Source organism: Ixodes scapularis, unplaced genomic scaffold (genome assembly GCF_016920785.2).
Source record: "Ixodes scapularis isolate PalLabHiFi unplaced genomic scaffold, ASM1692078v2 PGA_scaffold2__306_contigs__length_199485367, whole genome shotgun sequence".
In the NCBI taxonomy this organism is placed as follows: Eukaryota; Metazoa; Arthropoda; class Arachnida; order Ixodida; family Ixodidae; genus Ixodes; species Ixodes scapularis.
Genome location: NW_024609857.1, coordinates 87218100 through 87235912, shown reverse-complemented (window position 1 = coordinate 87235912; position 17813 = coordinate 87218100). Strand labels below are relative to the sequence as shown.

General features: G+C 46.3%; 1 protein-coding gene across 1 annotated transcript in view; it reads left to right on the top strand.

Moving 5' to 3' along the window:
* LOC8052296 (adenylate cyclase type 2) overlaps positions 1-17813 on the top strand; it is a 258946-nt gene that overhangs the window by 201283 nt on the left and 39850 nt on the right. The window contains exon 4 of the mRNA XM_042291472.1: positions 349-476. Coding sequence (XP_042147406.1) covers positions 349-476 — 128 coding nt within the window. The remainder of the gene's footprint in view (positions 1-348; positions 477-17813) is intronic.

Genomic DNA, 17813 nt, shown 5'->3' with positions numbered 1-17813 from the left:
CGGAGAAGCAGCTGTCGCGCATCTCGGTTAGCGAGGTAGGCTCAGACGTCTGGGCTGAATGTTTATTGTGAAATAATAATCTTAAAACTGAAAGGGTGACCGCCTTGACGGCATCAATCAATCGTGAAATAAGAGTGTCGATAATCTGACGCGGTAGCTTCAACTAGCGACTCTAGAAAACAGGTAAAATGTACAGCATTGTCCTAGCGTCTCACTGAGTTAATTTGTTTTGAGATGCCATTATTTTGCATAAAATGTATAAATTGAGTTATATGCATAAAATGTATAAATTGAGTTATATATATGCACATACACCTGAATGTGACCTTTTGACGTTGTATTGTGCAGGAAAACCACTGCATGCGGATCAAGATCCTCGGCGACTGCTACTACTGCGTGTCCGGGCTTCCGGTGTCCAGACCCAGCCACGCCTACAACTGCGTTCGAATGGGGCTCCAGATGATCGAGGCCATACGGTAAGGCCAGGAACTGTTTTCTACAGGAAAGTTGTCATACACTCAGCTGGGCAGTCAATTCGGAGACTGATCTCCTCTAAAGCTTGGCATAACTCGTGGCAATTTTTAATAGAATTGCGTAAAAACTGACAAACAGGCGCCCATTCAGCGGATAACCCAAGTAAGGAAAATCGTTATTTGATAAAGTAACGCCTCTTGCGGTAACTTTAGATTGCAAGTCGTCAACCCTCGGAATGGTAACAAAAAGAAAATAAAACTAGGAGATAAAGAATTTGTTTCAACTAAGACTCTTAGAGAGAGGTCATGTATACCAAGCAAGGACATTGTGTGTAGTCCAAGAATTAAAACCTAATCTAACGGTCAGCAAAAATCTATTTATTAACGTATCTGCGGCGGTTTATTACAAACGTGCGGCTAGGTGGTGTGAGCTTGGAGTGAAAATAATAACGAATGATGTTACCTGGTTAAAAAAAAAATACATGTTCCGGGTAATCCACGACAAACATTTCAAAAGATGGTGACATCACGGGGCTCGCTGACTAGTATGCGCGGCCGACAGATGGCGCAACATGAAACACGAGATAATGAGGCTGCCCGACCAATCTTCTCCGCACAAAAACTTAACGCCCCTGAGAAATTTAAGGGTTGTCTTGTTATTCAGATTATTTAAATAAAAGTTATCACATCTTGAAAATTGCATTTAACAGAGAGGCACGCCGCCCTTAAGGAAGAGTTGTAAAAACTTTCGGAGTGCGCCCTTTACGCTTCCGACATCTGCCAGCAGCGTTTCAAGGACGGCACGGACCGTCTGCGAATTGTCGTAGCAAATTTTGCAGCACAGATTCTTCTGTTTCCTTTTTTTTTTCGGACTAGGTAAGATCATCCGTACTTATTTTTACTGCAATCTTCCGCCACCTAGCATTCCCTCTGTATTAAATTGCAGCGATAGCCATTTCCGGTCGAGGTGCACGACGTAGTGCGTATAGCTTTACTCTTAATGTAAAGCGGGATGTCAGTTTGCGACACCCGCCCCCTCCGATCACGGCCCAACCGGCGGCATCAATGCCGGACAGCTTACGTTATCTCATTTTGTTGTTACACCACTGATACGCGAACACACGGTCATATTGGCGACAATTCCAGTCTTCTGTTCACAACGCAAATCACTACCATCGTTATGTTGCTGCTACGTTGCTGACACGCAGAAATGCAGAACCACGTTGACTGCCGGTTGGCACTCGGCATCAGAAAACAGAACTGAAATGAGCACAGAAGGCACCCAGGCACCTGGCAGCGAAACCCGCCTGCCTTGGGCGCAGTTTCCGCGATTTCCATAACGTAGTCAACATTGACACATTGTTCCGTGTGGGTTCCGCAATCCGGCGACGGTCATCTTAGCCCAGTGTACCTTGCGCAGCTGGCGCCGTTCCGGAACTTCGCTGTTCCCCAATAAAGATGATTTTTTACTTTCTATTGAAAACGTGTTGACTTCTTGTCGACTTTTATTACTTTCTTTTGACTTTGACTTTCAGTTGACATGATCAACAGAAAGTTTGTTTACTTTGTGCTGAAACTTTTCTGATGATTTTCTTCAGCCTGAGTCAAAAGGAAAGCTGTTGACTTTCTATTAACTTTTCTTAATTTTTTCTGCTGACTTCTGTTGACAGTGTCATCAGAATGACTGCAGACGTTCTGTTTACTTCGTGTTGAAAATGTTCAGGCGGCTCTCTGTAGCCTGTGTCAATTGAAAAGCTACAGACTTTCTGTTGATTTTTTTATTGAACATTGTACACCTCGACTATAGATATCAAAAATCACTAAGTTTCTCAATAGTCTCTGACAAGGTGAGAAAGGTAGGAAACATCTTCAGTTGTTCAACCTCCAGCGCTAGCCTACTACCCTTGACAACGCTTCGGCGTTCGTGCACCTCGATCGCGCACGTGCAGTCAAAACACGACGCAAGGCATGGGGCGCGTGCTGGATGCCAGGCATTCGGAAGACACGCACTGCCGTTCTCACTTTTTAAGTGACCTTAGTGACTTTAATGGCCATATTAAATAGCCAACTAGTAAAGAAAAGCAAAATAACTATTTCAAAGTGGAGAAATTGCCTTGACTTGCTTCATCCTGACTGGTGCTATACAGAGAAGCGATAACATTTCTCCTAGGTGCCGTTTTTGTAGATGTTATTTTAGCGACTGGCGCCGAATTATTATTTCTTGTATCAATGTTTTTTAGTAAGAGGTATTATCCACGAACTTCGAAACATTGTTTTCCTTTTGACAGACTCCTGAGGAGAAGCTGGAATACTTGGAACCTTAATAAGGGCTGAGGTGGTCACCAGCTAAATGATTACCTTCAATATGTAGGCTATATAAGGCTCTGGACAGGGTTGTAAAGTACCTAGGTACAAGTAACTGTAAATCGGTATCTAGGTACTTTTGTTGTACCTGAGGTACAAACCTAGGTACTTTCATTTCTCAGTATCTGTATCTGTATCTTAGGTACATTTTCCAGTAACTTGTAACTAAGTGAAGTTACTTTTTACAGGTACTTTTCTATTAACTTCGTCAAAATCGTAGAAAATACAATATAACATATACAACTGAAAATAAATTATAATTACAGTCGTAAAGCAATTTAACATCACGTAGTGTTTCCACGCAATAAATCGAACTCAAATTTTGCACTTTACAAAACTGAAATGTTTGTGAAGAAAATAAACTGGGAGGACGATTAACCTTCGCCTTTAAGAGTTGAACGCGATAGGGTTATCGGGCCCCGTTCGCATGGCCTTCCCAATCGCTTCTCATGCTCTTGAGTCAAACAACGACCTAGTTCTCATGATACAACACTCCCGGCGCGATCGAGGAGCTTTTGCGAGTGCTTTGATGCCATTTTACCCCGCAAGGCTTATTTATCTGTTTGCTCGGCACGCGCTAACAACACCCGACGCGATAATGCCTTTACTCTTACACAGATAGACATCGAGGCACTCGACGGCAGGATCGCAGTGCCATTCCCAAGCCCTCCGTTGCCTAGTCGGTAGCATGTCTCGCTCGTAACCGAAGGGTCGTGGGTGCGATCCTGCGTAAATTTTTCAATTTTTTCTTTAAGGCAAGTTAATTAGTTTGTCAAGTGGGATAATTGAAAAAATGCGGCGACCATTAATTTGTATGTCTTTAACCACCTTCATTCCACGCGTGACGTCACGTTTCACATGTGCGTTGTGGGTTGTTTGAAATTCCCGCGCGTAGTCATGTGGCTGTGACTTCACGACCCTGTCGACCATTCAGGAATTTCCCGTCACGCCACCGACGCCACCGACATCCGACAGATTTTCTGTGACACGAACTCCTAAATGCGCTCGCGTTAAAATATTCTCTTCCTTCCTAAAAACGAAAGAAAAAACGCGAAAGCTTGAAGACTTTCGCTCGTCGTTGCGTTGCGAAGGTTAGGTGCGTGTGCACACGACTCTTCGTTTCTCCATGCCGCCGACGTCTTCTGGGCCCGCCGACGGCTTCGATGCCAGTGCTGGCGCTGAAGTGCAAGCCACGTCAACAAGCGAGTTTCAGCGGGACGTCGTAAACAGTGGAAGCTGTGCCCTTGGTGAGCCAGTTGGAGCGTGAGAGTAAGGCACGTGAGGATTCAACTCCGATGTAGACATCTGTGCAGCACCGTCACGTGCCTCTCTCCAGTGACCTTATTGGCTTCCCCGGCCCTTCTGTCTTGCTATTTGCCAACTTCTACCGAGTTGGAGGCTCCTCCGGTGACTCTTTCTCGCCGACTGGCTCCGTCCTGTCGGGACTCTAGGGCGCCACTATCCGGGCCCGGGACCTGGGCAACTCGGGCTCTATGCTAAGCTTGCTGCTGTGGCGAAGAAGAGCAGAAGGAAAAAGAAAAACAGAGGACTCTCGGAAACAACAACGAAGGCTACGTGGCCACGTGGCGACGTGGCTACGTTACGTGCTGCCTTCTCTGGTCGAGTGTTGAGTCGGTCGAGTCAGCCCCATTGTCTTTGGTTGCCTGGTTGACTTGCGGACGCAATTCGCCTTCATCGCCATGTCTTCGATCATCAATGAGACGGCCATCGTCAGTAGCGTAAAAGAAGGCGAATCATACGTACCATGTCCCTTTTATAAGGATTATTTTAAACTCGGGAAAATGATAGAGAATGGGAACATTGATGGTTAGGTGTCTGAAGTGCGCCCCGAAACTCAAGATCATCTCGGCGTCCGTCAATAGCACGTCTAATGTCAGAAAGCATCTAATGGTATGTCGTCCATATTATATGAGCGAATGACGTTTTAGCGAATGACTTTCGCGAATAGGAATCACTTGAGCGAATGGACGTTTTTGCAAATGACGTTTTAACGAATAGGTTGTTTGTTGCTTGTTGGCACATGGGGACGTTTCGTCGCGGTGTGTCACTTGGTCGCGTGTTAACACATGAAGACAACCCGTTTACGCCGCTTAGCGGCGACAGACAAGGTGGTTCATTACAAAAAAAAAAGAAAAAAAAGAAAAAGCTAATCCGAGCTGTCGATGTAACTGCTCACTGCTGTTCGTTTGCGGCGGCACGTTGTAGGGTCGCTACGTCGCGCGTGTATGACTGGGACGCGTGCTAACATACTCGGACCCCTTGTTTACGCCGCTTCGCGGCGGCAGCAGGCAAGGCGTCACCTTACAAAAAGAAGCTAGTCCGAGCTGTTGATGTAACTAGATCCATTTCCTAATATGAACGGCACTATTCGTTAAAGTGCTACTCGATGAAACGTCGTGGTTCCGTTTTCATTCGCTAAAACGTCGTTCGATCAAGTGAACGAGCTTGGCCTCGTGGCAAGCGCAGCATCTTCTGAGCACTGAATTTGTGTTTCTAAATAAAGTGTTTCTCCTCCTCCTCCCGAAAGGACTCCATGCACGAAAAGATGGGCCCGTTCTTGGCCGCTTTCGGACAGAGGCCCGAAATAAGGCCTAGTAATTTCAAAACTCGCTTTCCATCCTGATCCCGGGATAATGTCTTTTCACTCGTGTAGCAAATGTATGTCACGTAATCAAAACGACGTTAATCAAATGACGGAATAAGCTTATTTTACGCATTAATCTTGAGTAAGTATGCTTATAATGTAGCAACGAATGTCGCCTCACTTAAAGGACCCCTCTAATTATTTATTTTACTTGCTCTGAGATTGACCCCAGACCACGTAGGAACACGGAGAGAAAATTGTTGTGGCAAAATTCGCGTTATTTCGGCATTTATAAACAAATTAAATCACTAAAACCGGCGATGCATACGGAACACCTATTGCTAGGCGCGAAGCGAGCTGGCGCACTCCGAAGACTGACCGGTACCGTGCCTCTATGGTGACCCTAGCTTTGACAAGTCACAGGCCTCCCCCCGTCTTGAAGAGGGACAAGGAACTCACAGCCGAACCCCTTTTCAAAATGCCACCACCGTAGGATGCAGAACTGGTGTTGCGCCGCTACTGGCCTCAACGCTAGATGGTGGGCTCAATGAGGCGTTCTTTCACTTTTCGAATTCCATTTCTTTAGTTTCTAGCCCTCAAACCTCAATAAAATCTACTTTTATAAAGATTTAAGATGGTGGACACAATCGTACTTATTATGTCTCGGTCAGCGAGATACGTTTGCCGGTTCTAGCTAATTCCGTTAATCACCAACCGCGCGCGTTTAGCACCCCGCAGCGCAGCATGTCTTTTGAAGGGGAGGCACTCACTTGATCGAATGACGTTTTAGCGAACGCCCACGTTTCATCGAACGACACTTTAGCGAATAGTCGGACGCCGCGAAGCGGCGTTTTCTGGTGGGCCAAATGGGTTCACATTTTTGTAATGAGTTGCCGAAGACTGTCGCCGCGAAGCGGCGTAAAGCGCAGCGCGACGGATGGGTTAACGCGCGCCCCCCGTTATTCGCTAAAACGACCATTCGCTCAAATGTCGCCGTTCGCTAAAATGTCATTCGCTCTTGTGATATGGACCCCTTTTGAAGGACGTCTATTATATACTTCAACGTGTGTAACTAAGGTTGGTTATGCTCCGTACTATGTGCGTTTACGTCCGCCAGTCGGCCAAGAGATTGACGTTGCGTCGCACGTCAGGGTAGCAACTTTTCGTGTGTACAATACGCCTGCCACTGATTTCTCGTTGTTCTCAACGGCGGATGTTCGGTAACTTGGGCTTAAAATTTCGCAGGACCCCCTTGAAACCGTTGTTTAAAGCCTGTCCCTGCGTCAACTCACTCTTCGTTTTCGACATGTTTCGACCCATTCACCACTCTGACTTCACCTATATATGACTTCACCTATATGACGAAGTAGAGGTCACTCGGTAGAACAGCGGAAGCTTTATTTTCGACGTTTCAACCGGAGTCCGGTCTTCGTCAGGAATGGGTAACAAAAAAAGGTTTGGTCATACTTTTACAAAATTATGGAGCAGCTCTACTTTTCAGGGCGTATGGAGCGACTGCAAGAAGTCGTTACAAAGATGTCCGGGTGCGCTAGGTAAACTGGGCTTCGGAGAAAATGAACCGACCCACAACAATTATTTGTAAGCTGCCTTGTCATTGGTCAATTAGATATCGTTTTCATTTTAGTTGTACTGAAAGCAACCACTTTTTCCATTTTTAATGCCCGCACGTCCGGAATTTTCCGCCGCTGTTGACCATCTTTGGCGTCTGGCAGAAATATCGTTTTCGTCTCAAGTGCTAAAGCTGAAACGTAGTTGGACTAGTGTCCTGCGCCGCTGAGCGGTTCTGATACGGTGCAATAAGTATTAACTTGTCATGCTTTGCTCATTCCAGAGGTCTCACAAGGAAGCACTAAAGATTCTCGACAAAAGCAAGACGAATGTCACCGGAGTAAAACGAAAGGAAAGACCCGAATGGTGCACAGGTCCTCCGCAACATAGAATAGCAGCAGTACAGCCGTCAGTGGCAGACTACATCAGGAGCTCGAAGTCCCCGTTCGGCCAGAGTACGAGTACTTAGATTATCTGCCCTTGATGTTTGTATCCTTCTACTGCTGCATTAAGTTTTGACAACGAAGCCTGCCAGTTTTGTTGTGCTTAATTATATGAAATGAACATTTACATATCTAAGGTCTCCCAATACTATTTTCTGCACTTAATTATAACTGTGACTCTGGAAGCAGTATTTGTAAGGAGTGTTTTAGAAACCAGGAGGGCGTTTCTTCAGGCGTAGCCAGGGGGCTGCCCCCCCCCCCCCCCCTCTTCCGCCCCTCAAAGCTTGTTTTGCTGGGACCCTCCTTTCTCCCTCCCCCACCTATAGCACCTTGTCGTAGTCGCCCCCCCCCCCCCCCCCCCCCCCCCCTACGCCGCCCGATCTCCCGCCAGCAACAAGATCCTGGCTACATGCCTGAGTTCTTTAACATAATTGAGTTTTGACAGACGGAAACTTGTCTACAATATGTTCTAAGATACATTCGTGCTGCTACCGAAGAGCAGCCTTGCATTTATTGAATGAACTGATATCTGGTTTTCAGATGCATTAGACAAAATGGTTCAGGAAGTGGTTGTAAATGCCAACCTGCCGTTCTCCTTCGTGGAACAGAGGAGTTTCAGGCATCTGATGCAGTGCGGCTTCCCTGGCCGTCACGTGATGAGTCGACCGAAGTTGATGAGCGAAATCAGTAAGGATGCGGCTGAGACGAAGAAAGTGTTAAGAAAAAAGCTTGGCGATCTTCAGTATGTTTCTTCTACTGCGGACTGCTGTTCACTTCATAAGAGGTGACTGTCGTGGTTTCTCTTCATTATGCGGTATTCTCAGTGCCATAATTTATTTTGGTGTCTCAAGGAATTACCATGGGGTGACAGCACATGGGATTGACCCAGACACGCTGGAAAGGTGTTCTTTTGTCCTGGGCTGTCGTCGCATTCGAGGAAGGACGCATTCGATATTCTTGCATCTACGTTAGAAGGCGTATACACAGAGTACGATATCCTCGACAAACTAACCTGTACCACAACGGACAGCGGGTCCAATTTCATAAAGGCTTTCAGGTGAAAATGAAATCCTTGATATTTCTTACAAGAAAATTCGAACAATTTTGCCAGAATATATGTTTATTTTTTATTTTATACAGCCATTTTGGACAGCAGTATGAATACTACACAGACACATCATCGGAGAGTGAGATAGAGGAGGAAATCTGTGCACCTGTTCCAATCTATAACGTCCTCGCAGCTCGTCCTCGAAGCAATCTGATGGGGTCTACTCACTTCCACACTACCAGCGCTGTGCGTACCATATGCTGAATCTGATCGCAACGCAGGTAAATAGGCGAACTCTTACAGCAGCAATCGGTTGATGTTACTTCTAATTCTGCAGGACGTGGAGAACGCTGAAGAATCGTCGCCGCAGCTGAAGAAGCAAATATGGCAGACTTTCAGCAAGTGCTCGGCATTATGGGAGAAGCAAGCGAGGTCTAATGTGGTCGCTGACGCCATCTCTTCAAGCTGTGAAGGATATTTGCCCACGCCTGTCCTCACGCGGTGGAACTCTACATACGATTGCCTAAAATCGCTTCACGGAATGGTTGTTCACAGTGAGGGAAAGTTGGAGGAAGTTTGTGAGAATTTTAAAATTCCGCGATTCACGAAGTCAGACATTGACTTTATTGATGAGTATGTTCAGGTGTTTACACCTCTCGCACAAGCTATAACTCTTCTCCAGCGCAAAAGCAGCATGTTCATGGCATTTCTCCTGCCTACAGTGGCTTCACTTCGCAAAAAAATGTCCGAGTTGCCGACGGAGAACTTGAGGTACTGGCGCTCGGTGGTCGAGAGCTTAATCGCGGCGATCAATAAGAGGTTTGCAGGTATGGAGGAAGAAATACATTTGATATTATCTGCCGTATGCCATCCAAAATTTAACGTTGAATGGATAGACAACGAAGTGGAACGGAAGCGGGCCTGGGATTATCTAAAGAACGAACTTATGCGAACATCTACTATAGAAAAAGCGTCGTCAGGCGAAGAAAGTGGTGGGGATGAAGAAGACTGTGAGCACTTCTTTAACTTCGAAACATCGTCCTCATCTGCTTCATGGGAGCAGGAGTTTGTACAGTACACCGAACTTGCTCCGACAAGAAGTCTGGACTGTCTCAAGCACATGCCGCTGCTGAAAAGCGTGTTCTTAAAATTCAACACAGGGCTTCCAAGCAGTGCGGCGGTAGAGCGCGTTTTTAGCATAGGGGGAACAATTGCTACCAAACTGCGATCGAAGATGTCGGATGAACATTTCGAAGAAGTCCTGATTCTGAGGTCAAATCGAGCACTCAAGTGAAAAAGACAAATTCTCTGGTGGGAGCGTTTTACCTTATTTCTCCCATTGACACCAATAAAGCACGTCTATCAAACTTGTTTTTGTGTACATCCCAGTATACAAAGGATTTACTTCCAATAATAATGTGACAAATTTGAGAAAAATATTTGACGTGAAAATAAAAAGTACCTTTGAAGTAACTGTACCTGTACCTAGGTACATTTTTGAGCCAGTAGCTAGATACGCACCTAGGTGCATTTTCGTATGAGTAACTGTAACTGTATCTTAGGTACATTTTTGAAGTAACTTTTACAACCCTGGCTCTGGAGCAGTCAACGGAACTCTGATGAAGGTGTTCAGTGCTTCATGGTGTTTGTGTTTGTATTCGTTTCTAATGTGCGTTTGTGGGATGTATGTAGTAGAGGCTTTAGATACCACAAAAACACCATTTACTAAGAAAAAAAAAATAATTCCCGTTTCTTTACGTTATTTTGCTGCAGTCAATTTGGAGCAGAGTGGAAAGAAATAGTAAGGGGGGGGGGGGGGGGGGGGGGGCTTCCAAAACTTGGTTGAATGAATAGCTAAGCTGTAAAAAGAATTTCTTTTTACACGGCTGTAGTCTTTCAATCGAAAAGCAGCAGAAAAAGCATCTTGGAGGCGACGGGAAGTCTGTTGACTTTTTTGTTACAAAGTGGGCCAATATTCAAACGAAAGTCAACAGAAAAGCTAGAGAAAGTCAGATGAAATGCTATTGACATTTTATATCTTCTGATGACTTTTTTCAACAACATTTAAACAGAAAAACAAAACAGTTTTTAAGGGTTTCTAGCGGCTTCGTTTTCTCGTTTGAAAAAATTAATGATAAAAACGACAATGCAACCGAAATTTTTTGCACGTTTAAACTGGGAGACGGAAATACAGTCTGCTTTCGCTGCCGCTGAAACTCAATCAACTCATCAACATTTATTAAACAACTCGCGCGACGTGCTCGATATACGAAACCGAAAGTCAGGCACGTAGCCAGGATTTTGTTTCGGGGGGGGGGGGGGGGGGGGGGGGCGGAAGGGGGGGGGGGCCCAATGAGCCCCCCCCCCCCCCCCCCCCCCTGGTACGTGCCTGCCGAAAGAAGATAAGGCGGAAGGGCGGTACCTTTCTAGCCGTCTTGCGGAAGAGGGAGAAAAACGTTTCGTTCCTCCCCTCTTCTTGTGTCCGCTCGGGAGCACGCCAGTAGAAGGGAGGAAAACGCACCCGTTGCTACTTTTTTCGTTTATTTCTTCTTAGAGTGTGGGTTTCCGTCTACGAGCCTGCACCTGACGAAGCGGCAGCTGTGAATTCGGGCGATCCGGTGAAACAATGTGGACGGCTCTTAAAGGCTGCCTTTAAAGCACTTCCGTGAGTGCAGTTGCCACTTCAAGAAAGGTTCATGCTTTTGTTCCTTTATTTGTTATTGGTGTGGAGATGCAAGTCAGCAGATTGATTGTGTATGCTGTCGTGTCGCTTATGTGCCTCACATCATCATCATCATCGTAAACTTTATTAATTGATAAAGTTAAAGGACCTCGCGGTCTCTGGTCGGTGCCCTTAGTCCGTTGGCCGCCCAGATTCGGCGGGCTCGTTCAACCAGTCGCTGCTGGTCATCGAGCTCTGTGCCGGAAAGGGCCGCCTCCCAGGAGGAAAAGGTGGGGGAAGGAATGGGGGTGATACCCTCACCGAGGGGGTGACGGCATTCCCAGATGGAGTGGTACAGGTTAGGGTGATCGCTGCCACATCCCGGACAGGTGCCTGGGTACCGGTTGGGGAACCAGAGATGTCGCTGTTGGTTGTTCATTCTTTAAGTTAGACGCGAAAAACAAGGACACAAGAAGATATGCAGACTGGACGATGCGTTGTCTGCTTTTTGGTTGTTATAAACATTGGGATCGCCCGCAGTCTCCAAATATTTATAAAGCATTCAGGTAAAGTGGCTATGCTACACAGTTTTTTTGCTACTTGCACACCCAGAAAGAGAAATGGTACCACGACCGCATCTGCTGGTCTTGTGGTTAAATAAGAAAGAGAAAACAATCGACTTGATGAGTTGTCTTCGTGTATGTATCGAGCAAAGGAATTTGTTTGCAACATTGTCTTCAAGCGCGAGACTCAAACAGACTGGTGTGGCCGATTTTCTGCTTTTTCTTCCGGACCTAGTTACAGATAGCTGTAGCCTGAAGTGGGGCGACATCAATGCCGAGGTTCGCTCAGAAATTAGCGGGTGCCCGTATACATCTTAGATATTTATTCAAGGTATGTTTTGGTGGTGAATTTGGACCTTATGGAAATTTCAAAGTGCTACTCCCTTCCAGTAAAAAAGAAAATTAGACCAACAAACTTGCCATGGTCAGCGTCGCTCGCAAACGATTTAATAGTCCCAAACTCGTCCGCCGTTGACCCGGGCAAGTTTGTTGACCTCACATTTTACATGAATGGAGCAAAGCTTTCAAATTTCACAAGTTGACATCCACCACTAAAATACATCTTCAATAAAAAAAAAGACATTGGTGTGTACAGGCGCCGAGTTTTTCGGGCGATTTCAGAGTGATCCTTCAAATTTATAAGAATACATCTGTTCAGTCAAAATGTTTGAGCAGGTCGAACAAATAGCCCGCAATTCAAAAGGCTCGAGGTACACCTAAGCATTTCTTATGAATTGTGAATGCTAAAGCACGCTAGCCGCTCGTCCGCTCCCCTTGTCGTCTGCTGCGTACTACTCGCGGTCAGCTTTCGTGGTAATGCAATCAATGCAAGGGGAGAGGGTGCACCAACCAGAGCCGTATATGTAGAGATTTTGGCCATTCGTTGGGAAGTATAGGCGACAAATGAGGAGGCGCCATTGGCCGAAAGCAGGCTGGGCGTGTTCCAGGGCGTCTTCAGAAATTCGAATGTGACCAATCAGAAGCCGGAAATATTACTCTGGCGGTGGTCGCGAAAAACAAACCTGGTAAGTGCATCGGAGTAACTCTCGGTGACTGAAAATCCCTTACAAAAAAAATTTAACCAATTTCTACAGGATTTCTAGACATAATTATGGCTAGAGAGCATAGATTTCCCAGAGAGAATATATCCACTTTTTTAACCATTGTCTACAGATTATTGGCCGCTGGTTCCTACAGGTTTTGTGTAGACTTCAGTGTACCGATAATGTGGCGACTCTGTACAGCAAACATATAGACATTCTAGCAACACTCCTGTCCCGTTTCTAGCGCCAATAAGAGTTTCTAACGAATTGCTGTAGACAAGTGATAAACATTCTTGTTAAACGTTTATCAGGGCCGCATCTTGTGACAATAAAATCCTGTGACTATGTAGTTCACTTCAAGCCTGTTGTAAAACGTTTTTTTATATATATACTACACACGAAAACTGCTCTTGACTCATATCAACAATTTTGTCATGTTTTCAGTGTGTATGGTCCAACAAGTCAGGTCTGTAGAAAATCTAGGAATATGGCGACGCAAAGTCTAACGACCGTTGGCGACAGACAGTTGGTAGGATTTCTGACGACTGAGCTCTGTAGACTCCTGTTGACAGGAAACCTGTAGAAACCTTGTAGAAAAATGGCGATAAGATAGGAAGTGGACAGGTCTCTTAAAAAATCTATAAGATGTCTACAGACTGGCTCACATTTTCTTTTGTAGGGGATATGGTACACGTGATGTTTCAATCACGCTCATCCAAAATGATGGTGGAAGAGTGCGACTATCAGAACGATCGACATAATCCTTACGCCAAGCGCCGAGGGCCGGGAATCTGCCGTCCGAGCGGTCACACTCTGTCCGGGCAAAACAGAGTTGAGCGGCGCATTCGTTTCTTACATCTTTCTGCGTGATCATGATCGAAACATTACGTGCACCCTATTTTTGAACCACGAAGAGTTACGACACTTCACTCTTACGCGCCTTATTAAGACCATATACGAACATATACCTTTGATCGGAACTGTTTCTCGCTACCGCCGCTAGGGGATTTTTTTCGGCTTGTGGTTGGTCAAGAGAGCATGCCAAGCCCCCTTTCCGAGTCTGGTGCACGCCCTGGCTGTGCCCACCCCCTCCCATTGACCAAACTCTCTCTACACACGGCTCTGGCACCAACCGCTGTACACGCGCTTTCCTTCTCTCTTCGGGTTGGCGCAGCGGCAAATGGGAGACCCGTCGACGCTCGCCAGCCAATGGAACCGAAGGCGAATCGCTCCTATTGGGATCGCGGCGGAAACTAGGAGCCGTTTTCGCGCTTCAGTCAGCTCGCTCCATGAGACCAGTTAATGCTTTCGCATTAAAACAGCTTGCCTTAACTGTAACCTGGTCTCTGATGTTTTCTGAATTTACGGCCGGTACTGCATATAGAACATGAATCCTAGTTTAATGTAACCGTTTGTACTTTCTTATTGGTCGAAAACAGCTTCAACTGTGCTGTCAGTCACAACGGCCGCCACGGCGTAGTCCGTCGTCCATGCTTTCGTAATAATGTACAAATGGACGAAGTGGTCCGCAGTCAACGCATTCATTGAAAACAAATGTCCTCGTCAATCCCGCTAAATAAAATTTAAAAAAAAAAAAAGAGAAACGCTGACCGCATTTATTGACCGCATTCAGACAGCCAACATAGCACGGAGCGGTCAGAACCGGAAGCAAGGCAGGCCATTAGAAAGGTTTCTTTGCTTGCCGATAGATGGCGCTACGAGGAGGCTCATTAAAACGCAAAAACACTTGTACGTAATGGACACACAGGCACTGGGGCACGGCAGCACGATCAGTAAAATGTTGTCGCTTCGTTTCCAAAAATGATACGTCGGCACTCACCTAAATATACATGGCGGTCATTGAACGGCTGCGCTCTGCTATCGTGCGGCCTACAGCACTATATAGCTACTTCGGAGCAGAGGAGCTGAGTAGCGTAGAGTTCCTGTGTAGGCTCCTTACGGAAGCCAAAGTTGCGCGTCTGTTTTCCACGTGCCGCCGCGCCGCTAATCGCCGAGATCCGATCACGTGAGGAGCAGACTCAAATGCCGTGCAGGAAAGTAGACGTTGCCTGCCTTGGCGTACGTTTACCTGCTTTTGAGCGCGCCACGCGCCTCGAACGCGCGGCGTCGCTATTCGCTGAATTCAATCACGTGAGGAGCAGACTCCGAATGCCGTGCAGGAAAGCCGGCTCTACGGGGATGAACGCGGAACTCTGGCTCCCAAGCGGAAAACGCCCATTGTCGCCTCCGAGTGGCGGATGTCAACGCCAGAGAGCGACGAGAAAAGCCCTAAGCCAGATGCGCAGGCAGATTAGTGAACGTGAACCTACCTGACTTGCTCCTCTTGGGTAATCTCCTCCTTCCCGCAAACTGCTGTCCTTAGGGAACTCCCTCTCTGCGCTGGACGCCGCGCTCCCTTCTGTCGCGCACGCCAAGTAAACTTCGTGAGCTTCTCGTAAATTGGACACGGCCTTCGAGCTGGCTTGAACCATGAATAATCTGTCGTTATTTGTGAGTTTCCTGCTGACGAAAAGGATAAAGTACAAAACGAGCATGTTGGTAAAAGTCTGAAAAGGATAGCGTTCGCGCTTTAAAACTAAAAAGCACGGCAATAGAAAAAAAAAAAAAAGTTAAATTTCAGTTTTGTTTTTTTTTCTTTACGTGGCGTCAAGCTTGGCCAATTAACCAGTTAAAAAATTAATCGCAATTAAAACGTTAGTCGATGAACTGGTAGGTTGATCGACCAATCGTTCACCCCTAAGTTTAATGTGATAGCCTTTGAGATTATTTGAACCTGTTCACACATCCGTCGAGCTCGGCGCTATTCTTAAGCTCGGCGCCAGTTTGGTGCCACTTCTTTTTAAACTCAATTGATGTATAACTGAAAAAAATACAGGTTTTCCTTCTTTATTTTGCGGGGAAGATCTTCCCGTTAAATTTAGCGTAAAAACGCTTAACGAAAAACTCCGGCATTGAACCACGACGGACTGATATGCATACCATCTAACGGTAACTTGAAGCAGTACCGTATATTTTAGGGGCATTTCTAATCTACCTTTTCCAAATATCAAAATTCACTGTGCTGCAAAAAGAAAGGCACTTTTTTCCAGCGTACTTTTACAAGAACTTTTTTACAGAGCGGATGATCCGGCGAGAAGGCTTGAGTGAATCCACTCGCTTTATTTCTCGAGATGACTGCGCGTATAGTCGAGTAACATATAACACGTAGATCGGGCATTTTCTACAGAATGAGAGGATGCTTCCAAGGTTTGAAACTTAACGAAATATATTTTGAACAGGATCTAGAAAGAGTCCAGTCCCTTCTCGCGCTTTTCATTCATTGTAGATGCCACTAACTTGGGTCACCTCCGCTGCTTTGCACTATGGCGCACCGTGCATTCACGAGGGCGCCCATCAAACCAGGTACCGCGAGGCAGCTATGCAGTCGCCTCGCCTCAGACATGATCACATGGTCGTGCCGCCGCGGTGTCAATCGGGATCTCGAATTCGGCTCCCAACGTTCCGCTTTCTCCCCTAGCCACAGGATGGCGCTGCAGGCGCCCCATGGCGGGCGAGGAGAAATCTCCTCGCCCATCGATTGAGATATACTCGGGGACGAGGGGGCGAAAAGCCTCTTGGAACTACGAAAACTTTAGAACTACGAAAAACGAACACACTTGGCTGGGCCATCGAGCCCAGCCAAGTGTGTGGCGACCGGATCTAGGGTAATCGCGGGAACGAGGCCTGGGGGCCCTCTTTGTGTTTAGCTTTGGGCTTAACGTGCGTTTGTAAATATTTGTGTAATGTCGCGTGTATTTGTAGCTTAGACTGCGTGTTTTGTAGCGTTGTGTTTTATGTACCAATAAACGGGGAGCGGAATCCCGCTCCTGTGAAAGAATCAGGCTGGACTCGGGTTGTTCACGGACCATGTGGGAACTGGCGAATCGGTGGCGGTACGCGAATTCCTACAGCACCATAGCTAATTGGCCGCTACTTAGCGACCCACGACTTACAAAAGGTTTAAAAATGTTTAGTGCGGTTCTGGTCTCATTGCGCAATTGCAAATCATCGCGCCTAACGCTTCACCTATGTAAAGTAATGAATAAAGTCGTCATAGCTAAGAATACACTTCAAGTATTTTAGTAAATTTGTGTTTGTTTGACGAGAAGTATGAAAATAAATTATATTCCTCAAGAATGTCTTGCGATGTATCAGAATATTTTATTTGCCGTGTAGGTCATTTCAAAAGGCCTACAGCGTGCGTCACAAAAATCGTTGGCTGTTCGAAGGGACCGATATTTTGGTTTCTTAACAAAAATCGAGCTAAGGTTTTGTACAGTGGTGGCTGAAGGATGTGCATTGAGTTTATCAAAATTTCACCGGAGTGAAAAGTTACAAATCAATCAATTGAAATCCCTACCTACGGCATCCGTTTGCCAACCAAAGGCGTCTAATCGACGCAAAGGCGTCTCATCGGGTCACATGGTGGAAACACGTTAAAACGCCACCAACTTGTTGTTTTTTCTCGTTTTGTACTTATTTTTATATCCCATCGCTTAGAATAAAAACATCATAATTGCATTGTCCCTGACTCAGGAACGTCTTATGCGGTTACCGAGATCAGTGGAAGTGGCAGTTGTCTCCGCCTGCTATCATATGTGCCGCCACCTGTCGGGTGTTGCACCAATCAGACACCTTCTGTTAGCAGGCAGACGCCGTAGGTAGGGATTTCGTATTAATGCTTTCTAAATTTTCACTCCAATACGTTTGTTCAGTGAGAATTTTATACATCTAATGCGCGTTCTCTGGCCACCTTTGTACACAATCTTAGCCTGGTACGTCCAGAAACCGATTTATGCGATCCCATCAAACAGTCAACGAACCCCCACGCAGTAGTGAATAACACAACCGGACACCGGTATGATGCTCATACAGATCGAAACGGGCAGGGGGGGGGGGGGGGGGGGGGGGGGATTGGTGGCCCAGTGCGCTAGCGCACACCAGCTCGAAGCACGTGGAGCGAAAGCTCGCGCTGCAGAACCC